The sequence below is a fragment of the Lepus europaeus genome, chromosome 6 (assembly GCF_033115175.1).
Source record: "Lepus europaeus isolate LE1 chromosome 6, mLepTim1.pri, whole genome shotgun sequence".
Lineage (NCBI taxonomy): Eukaryota > Metazoa > Chordata > Mammalia > Lagomorpha > Leporidae > Lepus > Lepus europaeus.
This window is the reverse complement of record NC_084832.1, coordinates 117,592,355-117,607,365: the sequence shown is the minus strand read 5'-3', so window position 1 is coordinate 117,607,365 and position 15,011 is coordinate 117,592,355. Positions and strand designations below refer to the sequence as shown.

General features: G+C 45.2%; 1 protein-coding gene across 1 annotated transcript in view; it reads left to right on the top strand.

Annotated features, from left to right (window-relative positions):
* Positions 1-10,226, top strand: part of LMNTD1 (lamin tail domain containing 1) — a 91,125-nt gene extending 80,899 nt beyond the window's left edge. Inside the window, exons 12-14 of the mRNA XM_062195233.1 lie at positions 5,746-5,835; positions 9,247-9,404; positions 10,095-10,226. Coding sequence (XP_062051217.1) covers positions 5,746-5,835; positions 9,247-9,404; positions 10,095-10,226 — 380 coding nt within the window. The remainder of the gene's footprint in view (positions 1-5,745; positions 5,836-9,246; positions 9,405-10,094) is intronic.
* The last annotated feature ends 4,785 nt before the right edge of the window (positions 10,227-15,011 follow it).

Sequence of the window (15,011 nt, the reverse complement as noted above, 5' to 3'; positions counted from 1 at the left end):
TCAATTTCCTGTCTCCTGGCTTTGCTCTGGCCCAGCCCCAGCTGCTGCAAGCATTCAGGCACTGAACCAGCATGGGAGATTCTCTCTCTCTCTCTGCTTCTCCATCTTTCAAATAAATAAAGCTTAAAGATGTACTATGAGAAAACTGTGCCTTGATTTTAGAATTATACCAAAATAAACGTTTTAATTCCGTTTTTTCATGAACTCCTGGAAGTGCCTCCATAGGTTCATATTGTGGCAGTTAGCTTTGTACTAAATCCTGGAGCTTAATTTCTTTTTTGCTCTCATGAAAGTTGATTGGCAGTCTTAGAACTTTATTATCTCTGACAGTTATGAAAAATATAATTACTAGGAGGGCTGAAATTAAAGCTGGTGGAGACTTGAGTCTCACATGGTTCTAGAATCACCTTGTGGTGTTATTTTGGTCTCAACACATTTCTCTGTTGATTCTAATCAAACTCTGCCAATTACTTAGCTTTCAAATTTGCAATTTCTGACCACAGCAATTTTATAGCCTGAATTTTTACATAGATTATAAGGAATCACTTCTTTAGGGCTTTTCCCTGTTGGATTCTATACCTATTCTGTACTGATTTCTAAATTATTTTGCTTCTGTCTAATATCTACATTCAGCTATCTTGAATGACCACAAGTGGAAATACTGCTAAAGCAATAGATTAAAAATAAAATTAGTGTTTGACTGAGGCTCTTTAAATAGAAGCCTACAAAATTTATTTTAAATCTGCTTACATATATGTGGACACACACTCACATACACACCCATAGGGAGGCTTCCAAAAGTTCATAGAAAATTTGTATTACCTTTTAATTTCATTTCCCCCCAAATTTTTGAAGTACTCTTGTATATGTGTGTGAACAGGTATATTTCTTCATGTTGGTCTCCTACATATGTAGCCTGTGTCCTAAAATATTAAGCAAACTAAGTATATAGGATTACTTGTCTGCCATGTCATAGGGACTATCCTTAATGCAGGGAGATCCTGACCTCCTGGCAGGACAAGAAACAGACAAAAATCTCTGCCTTTGTGGACCTTAGGTTTTAGTGATAGGAGACTAACAATGAGCAAAATAAGTAAGTGCATTAATAGTGCCTGTTACAACATAGAAAGCCTACTATTGGAAATGCTCTTTTGTTTAAATTCCTATTCATTTGGGGTGGTGATTAGACACTGCTGGACTTGGTTTATTGTGATTTAAATGGGGAAATGTCACTGAGTTGGTGCCATGTCAGACAGTGTTAAAGACAATGAGGGACTAAGCCAGGTGGAAACAGGGAAGAAAGACTTTCAGTAGGAAAAATGGCAGGCACAGTGAGTGTAAGGGACAGGAAGTATGTGTAAGCAACAGGAAGTGTGTGAGCAACAGGAAGTATGAGAAACAGGAAGTGTGTGAGGAACAGGAACTGTGTGAGGAACAGGAAGTGTGAGGAACAGGAAGTGTGAGGAGCAGGAAGGAAAGTGCAACTGCAGCTGGCAAAGATGGGAGGAGGCAAGTGATAGAGGATACCTTATGGAATCAATCACCTGAGTGCCTAAGGATTCTCGATTTTAAAGAATGTCACAAGCCTCAGATCTTTGGGCAGCCAGGTAGATAGGGCCACCTATGTGGAAGATGCTCATCAGTCTGTGACTGACACTCAAGGACCAATAATGCATCTGTGGCTCAGCTAATTCCTGTTATTTGTGGATTTCCAGTCATGTAGGGACTATAAAGATAAAGATACCAAAGACACAGTAATATAAGGTACTGGAAAATAAACTGGAGCAGAGGAAAATAATCAGGCACTGGATTCATGAAAGGGTTTGATGATGATGAGAGAACAGGACTAAGTTTTCATGGATCCTTGGTATTTGGAAAAGATGGTACAAAATAGAGAAGTTCTGTCAAAAATCTCAGATCTGGTCAGCAGAGGATTTACCTTTCTTACAGTAGCATAGGTTAAGAGATTCTCCTACCATCCTAGTTGCCACTGCATTACTTCCACTTCCTAACACTGGGGGGCTGCTGCTGGACCACACAGCTCCTTTATGCCAACTGGAGAAAACATCCCCTTTAGAAGACCCCATACTTCCATCTGTTTAAAAGTTGAGGCATATTAATTTTGTGACAGCAAGGTGTTTTACTGCCATCTTCCAGAAAATGATATGGTTCAAATGCACTATGTCTACCATGGCAGTGCATCCCTTCATGTTGTGCACTGCACAAACTATATGACCATGTACAGTAATCACCATTATAGGAAGAATTATGAATAAGTCCAGATAGGAACTGTTTAATCTGAGGCTGCTCAAACTAGCAAAATCTCACAATGGTACTCATTGATCCCCTGACAAATCTATATTCTTGCATCACAGCTAAGCCTCTAGGCTGGTTGTATCCATCCAGACAGCTTCTGCAAACCTTTGGTTTATTTCTAACTTCATCTCTGAACATGTAACCAGTAAGTTATGACCCACATTTTCTTCCAATTCATGATTCTCTCTCTTCACCATCCTCTCCTCCTCTCTCAGGGGAAGAGTCCCCTCTACCGCTGTCTGCCACCCATTTTATCTCCCCCAATTTCCACCAAAACAATTCTCTATTGATTCGTTTCCTTTTGTTTTTTTCCATTTGTCCCTTTGTGTCACCTCCATCCCCTAAAGTCAAAGACATCCCAGGCAACTTCAGATGCTAAAATAAACTTTCTATCAGCCTCAATTTTCCTTCAAGATATCTTTACTATGTTGCTTTCTCTTCACTAAGGCACTTGTAGAAAAAAAGTAATGTAAACTAATGTAATATTTCTTCATCTGAAAGTTAGAAGTTAAATGTTCATCTTACCTACATTCAAGTCTTTGATCTGATTTCAGGAGGCTAATAGATCCTCTAAAGCCATCTGTTGTCTCTCCAAGGGCCTGTGGTGGGAATAAAAGGAATGTCAGGTCCACTGACTCAGACACTCACATGGCATTGCAATGAGGACCTGCTAGCAGCTATACCCTGGCTACTTATTAGGTTAGTCCTGGAAACCCTGGGATATGAAAAAAAGAGTCATTTCTGCAAACAAGATTACATCAAGCTAGGAAGCTTCCGCATAGAAAAGGAAACACTCAGCAAAGTGAAGAGGCAACTGACAGAATGGGAGAAAATATTTGTAAACTATACATCTGATAAAGGGTTAATATCTGGAATAGATAAGGAGCTTAAAAACTCTAAAACAATGAAACAATCCAGTTAGAAAATTGGCAAAAGACATGAGAAGACATTTTTCAAAGGATGAAATATAAATGGCCAACAGACACATGGAAAGATGCTCAAGATTACTAGCCATCAGGGAAATGCAAATATAAATCGCAGTGAGGTTTCACCTCACTCCCTGTTAGACTAGCACAAAAATCAAAAAATAACAGATGCTGGTGAGGATGTAGAGGGAAAATTTCCCTCATACACTGTTGGTGGGAATGTAAATTAGTACAACCATTATCGAAGATAGTATGGAGAGTCCTCAAAACTCTGAAAATTTGTCCACAATATGAGACAGCCATTCCACTTCTGGGAATTTACTCAAATGAAATTAAATCAGCATATGAAAGAGTTTTCTGTAGCCCTATGTTTATAGCAGCTCAATCTACAATAACTAAGACATGGAATCAACCTAGATATCCATCAACCCATAACTGGATAAAGAAAATGTGGTATGTATACATGATGGAATAGTCACAAAAAATAATGAAACTCTGTCTTTAACAACAAAATGGATGCAACCAGAAACCAATATACTTAATGAAATAAGCCAATCCCAAAAAGATAAATATCATATGCTTTTGCTGTGGTAACAAATATACAGAGTACAAAAAAAGCATATGAGTAAAATTGACATTTTGAGATTTGATTATTGTTTTAGCCCTTGTCTATAATCCTGGGAAACAGTGGTCTTTCTTCACTCTAAAATGTTAAGAGAAACAAAAAAAAGGAACAAGGAGGGAGGATGGAAAATGTTATGTGCTTAAAATTGTATATATGAAATACTTGAAATCTGTTTTCTTTATATAAATTTAAAAATGAAAAAAAGTCATTTCTGTGAATCAGTTCAACATGAACTTGGAGGACCATATTCTGCCACTTAGTTATTTAGGGGTGTGTTTCCTGCTCTGAACATGGAGGGCTGCCCAACAGGCTCATAGACAACTTTGACAGCTTTAGAAATCTTTTAGTCTAAAGCCTTTGGTTCTACCAGTTGCCCCAAGTATCCAGTTTTCAACCATTTTATTCCTTGATTTGCTTATCAGTAGAATATAGAGTAAAAACACCTCCCTCATAGAGCTATACAATGGTTTAAATTAATTGAGACAGGAACATAAAGAATTTAGCACAGTGTTTGACACAAACAGCTTGAAACAGAGGTATTTATCACCAATCTGCTGCTCCCTCAGTGAATTACAAGAAAACAAGAAGAAAACTCAACCCTAAGAGGCCAGCTCCCACAACCTTCCCACGATTCTGTGAGAAGGTGAAAACAACACCCTTATGTATTACTGTACAAAATTGGTACATGATAGATGGCATAGAGTTCCGCCATGCTTGTCTTCAAAACACTCACAAAAAACAAGCTGATAGTATTATTAAATAAGTAAAATTATTGTTTGCCTTAGATTTCTCTTGTTACTAAACAAGTTGTTCTGAGTACAGAGCTCACAAAAGAAGGGCATGTGCAATTGTTTAACTGCTCCACATTGACTGGTAACATCTTTCCTCTTAGCCATGTCACATTTCATTGAATATTCAACGAATGCTTTGATCCCACGCTGGGATCCATGCCTAACCACAAAGCTAGAGTAATAAGGTTTTCTGATGTTTGAGATTGTTCTTGGCCAACATGCCCATTTCATTTCCATTGTAATTTTAAACAAATGGGATTTTATCATTGTTTATTTTGTTTACTGTTGTTATTATTAATGTTATTTTAAACACACCAAGCAAATTACCTGAGGAATGAATAGAAAATAATCCCAGTTACTTTAGAGAAAATATCCAGAAATTGTTTCATGGGCATATATATAGGGAGTACTATATTTCAAATAAATTTAAATGTTTTGAAAACAAATTTTTAAGTTTTTAGAATATGAGAACACTATACAATCCTATAAAGACTACTCATTTGGTAAATAAATAAAAAAATCCAGTGACAGGTGTTTGGCACAGTGGTTATAATGCTGCTTGGGGCGCCCACATCCCATTTTCTGCCTGGGCTTGAGCCCCAGCTCTGCTTCCCATTCCGGCTTCTGCCTGATGTGTGCCCTGGGAAGCAGCAGGTGATGGGGCCAACGGGTGTGCCTCTGCCACCCTGCGGGAGAGCTGGAGTGAGCTCTGGGTTTCTGCTTCAGCGTGGTCCTGCTCTGGCTCTGGAGGACACATGGAGAGTGAACCATCCAACGGATCATCTCAGTGTCTATACTTTTTGAATAAATAAATGCAATTTAAAAAAAACATTGAGAGCTGTTTACAGTTAAATTTATTTTCTACTCTTGGTTTAAAAATGTTAATACAATCTAGCGCCTGCTCCCGCCTTTCGGAAGGGCCACATTTAACACTAACTTAGCCAGATTCTCTTTTCTTTCTATATCAAAGTCTCCAGAGAGGGTTCTGTCATCTTCCTTTGCCTCACTGGCAGAAACCAAACCAATGCATAAAGGAAACTCTCTCTTTGTGCTCCACTACATGGAAGTGAGTTATTCTCCCTTACAGTCTACATCTTGAGACAGCACGGTACTGAGGTGCTGGTCGGCGGCAGCCTGGAGTTCCTCCTGCCGGGTCAGGCATGCCTGCGGGCTGGCAGTGCGTGGGCTAGCTGGCTCTCTCCAGTCCTTGGAGCCTTTTTCTGTCACCAAGCACCTGGCTGTGTAGCATTATCAGAGCAAAAGACAGCATTTGCCTAGAATCTCCAAAAGTGTGCCAAACACTTTGCAATGGCTGTTTCTACCTCCATGCTTTATTGGTAGAAGGAAAGAAAATGATACTACTGGTGTGTCGCTTGTAGTCTCAAGAAAATAGTTGCCCATATATTCAACTTTCTTCTTAACGAAAAATAGCCACGTTCTTGTTTTAATAATTTAAACGAACATTATTTTTAAAGCATACGAATACTTTCATAGCAATACTTTTTAGTCATAGCACAGAACTGGGTAGAGCCAAGGTGTCCTGGTGGGATGGCACATTGTGATTCGGTAACAACAATGAACAGCCACACACAGCGCACAAAAGAAATCAGATACTAGGCAGTGCCCACTGCGTGAGTCCACTTCAAGTTCAAGGGCAGGCAATGCTGCGGCCCGGCCTCGCAGACAGAGTGCAGACCTCGCAGTGGTCAGCAGAAGGCATCAGCAGCCTCCAAGGGACCCTGATGTCCTGCCCCTTCCTCTTGGCGCCTACCTGAAACTTCACTTAGCTGGCGTCCGTTTGACTCTGTACTTCTCCGTCTGTAATCTATACCTCACCAAAAAGCATACGCTGATTTTTTTTTTTTTTTAACAAAAGTGCACCACCTGGTTCTGTGCTGTGGTCCACGCTCTGGAATCCACCTAAGGGCTCAGAGCACATCCCAGCTACCATAGTTTGAGTGTGCCCCACCCAGCCCAACGCAGGTGTTGGAAATCGAAGCCCTCGTGCGTGCACTGGGCTTGGGAGGTGCGGCCTAGCAGCAGGTGTTCTGACCGTGCGGCTCCGCCAGGGTGAACGCCTGAGCGTCCCTATAAAGAGGGCTGGGGCGGGGGGCGTGCGTGTGTTCTCTCTGCTGCTGCTCCCCCCTCTTTGTGTTCTACCACGTGGCGACGCAGCAGGAAGACCCTCACCTGGGGCCAGCGTCCCGACGTTGGAAGTCGCCAGCTGTGGACCGGCGAATCAGCGAATTTCTACTTTCTCAACTCCTCGGTCTAAGGTATTGTCTGAGAGCAGCACAACACAGCCTGAGACCCCCTGTTGCCCCGCAGCCGGACCAGGATCTGGTGTGGTGGTCTCTTTTCCCCTGTTTTTCCTGGATGGCCCTGAATTGTGACGGTAAGTCACCTGCTACCTGTGTGTTCCTTTAATGTTGCGCCCCCAGTGTCGCGCCCCCCTCCCCCACCAAATTCTCTCCTAATACTGCCTGGAAGGATTGGTGTTTTTGTGGGGTTTTGTTGTTGTTGATGTCGTGTTGCTTTAGGATGAGGAGGGCCTCAGATGCCCCGTGTTGCTCTTACTCTGCTTTTTGCTTTTCCCATTTGTTTTCCCCGTTTGCTCCTTCTGGAAGCGTGGAGGCTCTCCTGGCCCTACACAGGAAGACCTGCCCCATCATTAGTGGTGGCAGGTGCTGCCTTCAGCAGCCCATGTTCTACATGTGACAGGTCAGTGCCTTACATAGTAGCCTAATGGATTCCAACACTTGGAGCCCTCGCTTCAGGTTAGCTCATCTAAAGGGATAGAAAAAAAAAAAAAAAAGGTCTGTTACGGCTGTGGCTTTTACAGGCTTTTTAAAATTGTAAATGTTCTCTGCGCATTTGCTGTGCTTTCAGTAATTGAGAAAAAAAAATCTAAAAGCTTCCACAGCCAGGCCCAGGGGACCCTGTACTCAAAGGACACAATATAGCCCATGACAGGGTCTCCTGGGGGCCTCTGAGGCCTGCAGCTCCTGGCACCATCCTGGAGAGAACAGACCAGTGGTGTCCTAGCTGCACTGTCCCCTCTTTGGAAGGAGGAGGGGACATTGTCCTACAGAGCTCCTCTTCCCTGGGGTTCCCTTGGCCTCATGTAAGTTCCCTTGCTGTTACAATTAAGGAAAGGGTAAGAGCTGTGGTTCATCGTGGTTGATGTGGTGGCTAGAGAGTGGTTCCTGAGTTTTCCTTGACCTTGGCTTTTGTGCACATGCAGTGAGGTGGCAGTGGCTGGTGTGCGTGAATGGAGGGCTGAGACAAGCTTGTCCGGGAGAGCACCTCCCCTCCCATCAACACATCCCAAACGGGATCCGCTGGCTCACTTGGGCAGCACTGCCGAGATCCGTTGTTCTCATGAAGTAGTACCGTTTGTAGACCGCTGGAAGAGTGATGCCCAGGTTTCTTTCTGAAGTGGATGCCGTACTGGTTGCATAATAATGACTTAGGAAGCTGGTCAATGTTCAGATGGCCAGGCCTGGCAAATTTCAGTAGTGGGTTCTAGGAGTTCTTCTTTTGCTAAGATCTCCGGGTAAGTCTTAGGCACAGCCAAGTTTGAGAACCATGTTGGTGAAAGTGAGGGCCAAGGGTCACGTGTGTCAGAATCTCCACGCTGGAGACCTTGGCAGTGGAAGGCTGTGCTAGGGTGTAGGATGGGGGCTACTCTGGCTGTGCTGAACAAGGGTTCAAGGCCTACTGCACTGAAAGCAAGAAGCTGCTGGAAATAGTTCCATGGGAATCAAAATCCATATCCATGCTTTCTCGTACAGAGTTTCTGGACAGGGCAAAGCCAGTGAACCTTCTGGGAGACCCATTTGGGAGAGCAATGCCTGAACTCTATGTGTTTCCTTTGTTTTCTGCTTGTCACACATCGAAGAGTTTTGTTCTAATTGTAGGGTTAGAAAACTTGGCTCAATCACGTTCTATGATCTGAAACCTCTCTTTCCCAAGGCATGAAGGTGGAAAATACTAGATGCTTGTGGGAAAGAAAGGGCCTCCAGGTGTTCCTGGAATCAGGTATTAGGGGCACAGGTGTGTTGAGCTTGTGAGAACACACTGAGTACACTCAAGTTACGTACACTTTCCTGTCTTCATGAGAAGAATGCAAAAAGGTTGTGGAAAAATTCAAGTATGTTAATTTAGTTGCTAACAGTTTTTGAAATCCATGCATAGTTTTTTTGTAAGGTGCATTTTTCCTTTGTGTATTATTCTTGAATGAAATTTACTATAAAAATTGGTTAATATCTCAAAACACTATGGTGGCTAGAGATTGATGGGTAGATTGATAAAGACAGATACAGAAGGGGTCAGGAGAGAAATCATCAATGGACGTTCTGGCACTGTAAAGACATGCAATTTTTATTTTCATTTATTCATAAGCTTCCAATTTTGTCATGAGCATTTAAAAAAAAAAATAAAACGATGTCCTCAGCTAGAGTAGAAATTGTAGGATAATAATTGACAGCAAAAAAAGGTTTCCTGACCCTGTTACTTGGCGTCAGTGCTCCAGGGAGCCTGCTCCAGCAGTGAACTTGGAGTATTTTTCTCTGTCCTCACTTTGTAGATGTGCAGCTAATTTGCACGGGGAAAAAATTTCCACCTCTGAATCTATCTGTACACACTCGCTGGAGCCCAGAAGAAACTTCAAAGAACTTAGAAGTCTTTTCAGAGACTCTCGGCAAATCAGAACTCTCTAAGTATTTGTCTAAGAAGCCACTTAAGGTTTGTTTGACTGATGGGTACTTAAGTCGCAAGAAGGCAGTTGCTGAATAGAAATGAACTCTTTTTAAAGATGAAAGAGAAAATACTCCTGTCTACACTTGGCCAAGCATCGGTGCTGTGCGACATGCTGGCCTCAGATCCCATGAGGTCCTCCCGCCTGGCATTTTCAACGCTTGCTTAATAGAAATTGGAAGCAGGCAGGATGGGCTCTGCTGCCCACCCAATTTCCTCCCGGGTCCCCCGCCTCTCCCTGCCACCCCGTTCTTTCTCCCTCCCGCACGCACCTTTAACTTTGCTGTTCCTGCTCCCTCTGGGTCTCCGCTGAATGGCTTGAAATTGTACCCTCTCAGCAAATACGCACAAGGCAGCTGCTCCGGGATTACTTGGTAGCTAGTGTTACCTGAGGATGGCGTGACACAGGCTTTGTTTCTCCCTTTGTCATAGGGAATTCTGGAAGTGAGTCTGCCAACAAGCACTAGGATGGTGTAACTGGGCAGATAAGAGCAGTCTCCGATCCCAGCAGTGCTGCCCTGAGGCGCGTGTTGCTAACTGGCCGTGCCTGCTAGGGCCCACTCTCCTTGCTTGGACCTCTTCTTCCTGGGCCCAGACTCTGGGAAAGCATTGTTCTGGTCTCTTCTATTCGCATCAGTGAGTGGCTGATGGGAGTGGGTTCAGGATTATGCTCCGCAGGCTCTTGCCAGCACCACACAGCTGCCCCCCCGGGCCAACCGGAAGTCACCTCGCACTCTTAGCACATCGCCCTCACCAGGACACTGCTCCCAGACCAGGCTGTTGGCCTCAGGTCCGGCAGCCCAGCTCTGAACTGGTGCACGCCGTGCTGAAGGCAGTGGTGCCTACTGCATGGAGTCACTGGTGCTTAACTTGTCCTGCCTCCATTTCCCCACCTGTAAAATGAAAACAACATTGCTATCAGACATTATTAGGAGCATTTAATGAAATACCTAAAATAGGTAGCGTGTTTAGTTTGCAAATTCCACTCAAGACATGGGAACTGGTTATGCACCTGAACTTGTTCTTGTTAGCGTTCCCCACCTGCTGGGAGGAGCGAAGTCCCCGTCTCGCACCCTGTTTGTATTTTGCATTAGCATCTGCTGCCAGCGTGCTTTACTCCAGTGCTGTTCCTCCAGCTGTTACCATGGATGAGCGCTCTGCGGGCCAGGGACGCTGTGCCCTCTTTGAATCTCATGTGCATCCTCTGAGGTTAAGCACTGTGTGCTGTGAATGAGGAAACTGAGGCACAGGAGGTTAACTGAACGCCCAAGGTTTCCAGCTACTAAGTGGCTGGACTGGGACTAGATACAGACAACAGGGCTCTGCCAGTGCACGTGTTAGCACTGTGCTATCCCATATACTGTGCTGTGCACCGTGCACACTGGGCTGGAGATACCCACACACTCACATGGGCTCAGGTGGTCCAGCTAACAGATCTGCCTCCAGCAGTGATGGCCCAGAAGTGGGAGGTTGAATGTGTTGACTGTCTATGAAATTTCAACTCTTTTAAACATCCACAGCCTGTAAACACTTCCTCTGAAAGCAGCGAAAATAGATTGGCTTGTTAACAGCTAATAGCGTAGCATCCCGTCCCTATCCTCCATGGATCTGCTGTGTGCAGCTGGAGTTACCGGTGCTCAGCCAAGGTTTGAAAATGTTAAATGCAAGCTTCCAGAATTCAACAGTTGATAGGTTTTTGACTATTGGAGACAGAGAGCTCCCATGCCCTGGCTCATTTCCATAAATGCCTGCAACAACCACCCGGGCTGGGTGCTATGAGCCAGGACCTCAGTCCAGGGCTCACAGATGGGCAGCAGAGACCCAAGTCCCTGAGTCATCAGCACTGCCCCCCAGAGTCCCTGCTAGCAGGAAGCTTTAAGTGATGGACCCTTCCCAGCGCCGGCTGGCCCAGGATGCACAAATCATCCCTGTGTCCAGCACAGCCATGCTGCTTACGATTCGCACCCAGAAGGCGCTCAGTAGCTGGCCCTGCTCGGAGATCAGCAGTTGTGGTGTTGGGTTCAAGTCAGCCTTACATAGCGGCTTGACCCACCATGGCTACAGCATTCTCCTCACTTCCTCGTAGCACTCAGGCATTGAATCATCTCATATCCACACAAGAAGGGGGAGTACGGCACCATGAGATGCTTGGAGTGACAGCAAGATCACATTCGGCAACTTACTACAGCATACTGTTAGAATTGCCTTTGTTATTTTTAATCTTCTACTGCAGCTAGTTTATGTTACAGATCATAAGTAAGCAGATACAGGCATAAATACAGGATGTACAGGGTTTGGTACCATCTGCAGTTTCAGACATCCACTGGGGGTCTCAGGCCATATGCCCTGTGGATAAGGGGTCTGCATTTTTAGCAGGTGATAAACACAAAGAACTGGGCTTAGTCCTTACTATTACTTAATTTTCACAAAAATAACTATGAAATAGGTACTATGATTGCACCCTTTTAAGATTGATATTTTAGTTATTTGAAAAACAGAGTTAGAATGAGAGAGTTGTTCCATGTGCTGGGTCACTCACAATATGGCGGCAGTGGCCAAACCTGGGCCAGTCCAAAGCCAGGAGCCAGAAGCTTCTTGATATGAAAAACTCTATTCTGGTCTCAAACCTGGGTGGCAGGGGCCCAAGCACTTGGGCCAACTCCTGCTGCTTTCCCAGGCACATTAGCAGGGAACTGGATTGGACGTGGAGCAGCCAGGACTCCAATGGGCATACACAGTGTTGGCGCTGCAGGCTGTAGCTTAAACCGCTATGCCACAACGCCAGCCCAGATTGTGCCCATTTTACAGATACGGCTAATAGAGGTTAAGTGACTTGTGAGAAGCTACACGAGCAGTGACAGAAGCTTCCGCACGGGGCTGTCGGGGTTGCGCGGGACAGTGCCCCTAAGCGAGTCCGCACGGAGTCTGCTGTGTTAGCTGTGTTGCGCCCACACCGTCCACTGAGTGCTAGTGGGACTGCATCTCAGCCTGGGGAAAGCAGCTCTGACTCGGTCAGCGCGAAGAGACCTTTACCAGCTGAAGATCCCGTTCACCAACCACATCCGTAACCGGTGAGGGCGAGGTTTAAAAGCCACCCGCCTCTCAAAAATGTCCTGCTTCATCTACAATTCCCCTTTCAACTGGAATCGTCCCATTAAGTGTGACTACAACTAAGCATTTCCTAGGAGAATAGACCATAGACAGAAACCACACCGTACATTGATTTTTAAAAATTCAATTACATCCTATTAGATATTTAAATATCCCTACATATGTCAGCTCCAACAAGGCAGGTGTTTTCCTGATCCTTGTTTCTGCTCTCTCCCACTTCTCTCCCAAGGTCTCTGGCTCCGCCTTTCCACCTCCCACCTCCAAGCCACTCAGACATTGCTCCTGGCTCCCACTTTGGGGGTAACGCTCTCAGTGGGATCCTTGACCAGATGTTATTACACAGCAAAGTTTCATCTTCCTAGTAGTGACCACCACTCACAGCTTAACTTGGATATGTAGTCAGATATAAAGATGTCTTACCCGCAGGGCTGAATGTGATGGGAAGAAGAGAATGAGAGGAGGAATGCCTGTCCACCACACTTGACGTCACCCTCTCCCAACAGGTGCCAGAGCCAGAGTTCAGGGTCAGAGTGAGACAAGCTGGGTTTCCCACCTTACTCCTCCTACCAACTCTTTTAACAGATTCCCCAAACGATTACCAAGCACCTTTGATGATGAATATTATTTGAGAGTGAGACACACAGAGCTCTTATCTACTGCTTCACCTCCCAAATGCCCACGATAGCCAGGTCTGAGAAAGACTGAAGTCAGGAGATGAGGGATGTAATCCAGGTCTTCCAGCTGCGTGGTCGGGATCCAAGCACTTAAACCAACACCTGTGCATCCCAGAGTTCACATTAGCGGGAAGCTGGATCAGCATCAAATCTGGGACAGAAACCACAGACTCTGCTATGGGATATTGGTGCTAGGGCAAAGGCCTGGCCCACAAGCACCCTTTCAGTGCCTGCCTTCTCCCTACCCTTTGCTTCCCTCTCCGAGCCTGTAACAGAGTTTGTATATTCATTGGAATGAACAGAAGAGCATTGCCCCCACAATACCCAACCAGAACGGTAGGGAGACATAGGTAGTTTGAATGGCCTCTTGTCTATCCTGTGGGTGAGGGATAGAGTCCCTAGGGACAGGAAGATGGCCAAGCATGGAACACTTGACATGAGTTCATTGGTCACATAAACCTGCAGCCTGGTGGCAGGGGGAGGGGACGTGGCAGTCCATTTGGGGGCTGGACTTGGAAGTGGAGTGAGCACCAGGGGCTGGGAGAATGGCAGGGATGGCTCCATAGTACAAGAGTGGGATGCTGAAACCCACTCCTCAGGGATACGCAGGTGCTGCACCTGCTCACCTCAGTGGGAGGCGTCCTGGGCTGAGGAACCTTATCAAGAGATGAGAGCGGGCTCAGGAATTTGCAGTGAGGCCATTCAAAGTCCTTGTAGTCACTAGAGGTCAAGGTAGCAGACAGTATGAACGTGAGGCTTGATACCACAGGAGGAGGGTACACAGGGGAGCCTGTGAAAAATAGCTCTTGGCAAGCACAGCTGGAGAAGAGGGAGCAGGTAAAAACTTGAAAGACGAAGTCTGACATACAAGCCGAGTGCTGTTCTTCCATGCCAGAGGCAGTGTGATGTTCAAGAGCCCCCTATACCTGCAACGCTGCTCTCCAGCCTCCAAGTAGCTTACGATCTCCATCTTTTTCCTTTTGTTACATTGGGGGATGTTAGTTTGCTTTATAGTAAGCCAAGATTATTATTTGGAGCAAATATTGGTAGGATTATGTAAAACTCATAAATGGAAATCCCTGTGTCAATGCAAGATGAGTAGGTTAGCACACCAAAAATCAACAGCAGGCATCCCTTTTTTATTTCATTTTGAGGAAGAGCAAAACAGCATGAGCTTCCATCCACAAGTTTACTCCCCAAATACCAGCAATAGCCGGGACTGGGCTGGGTGCAAATCCAGGATCTCAATCCAGGTCTCTGTCGTGGGTGACAGGAACTCAACTACTTGGGCCGTCTTCACTGCCTCCCAGTGTTTGCATTAGCAGGAAGCTGGAGTCAAGAGCAAGAGCCTTGATTCTAACGCAGACACCCTACTGTGGGACATGGCCAAACACCTGCCCAGGAGCATGCATTTTCACCAAAAACTCTCAGTACACTTTACTTAGGCCATAGTTTAATTCTTGCACCTGCTTTGTGAGGTACATTTTTATCCTCTGAAGGGTAAAGGTGATAGTTACTGATTATCCAGGCAAGGATTTTAACTAAACTATTTATATTGAACAGCAGAGAGAGAGACAGAGAGACATCTCCAGTGTACTAGATCCACTCCCCAAATGCCTAAGAACAGCTGGAGCTGGGTCAGACAAAAGCCAGGAGGCAGAAGCTCAATCCAGCTCTCAGATGCTGGTGGCAGAGACCCAAGTACTCGAGCTGCCTCTTGGAGTGCACGTTAGTTATAAGCTAACGTGGAGAGCAGAGCTGGAGCTTGAACCCAAGCAGCCAGTTATGGGATGGGACTTGCCCACTACAC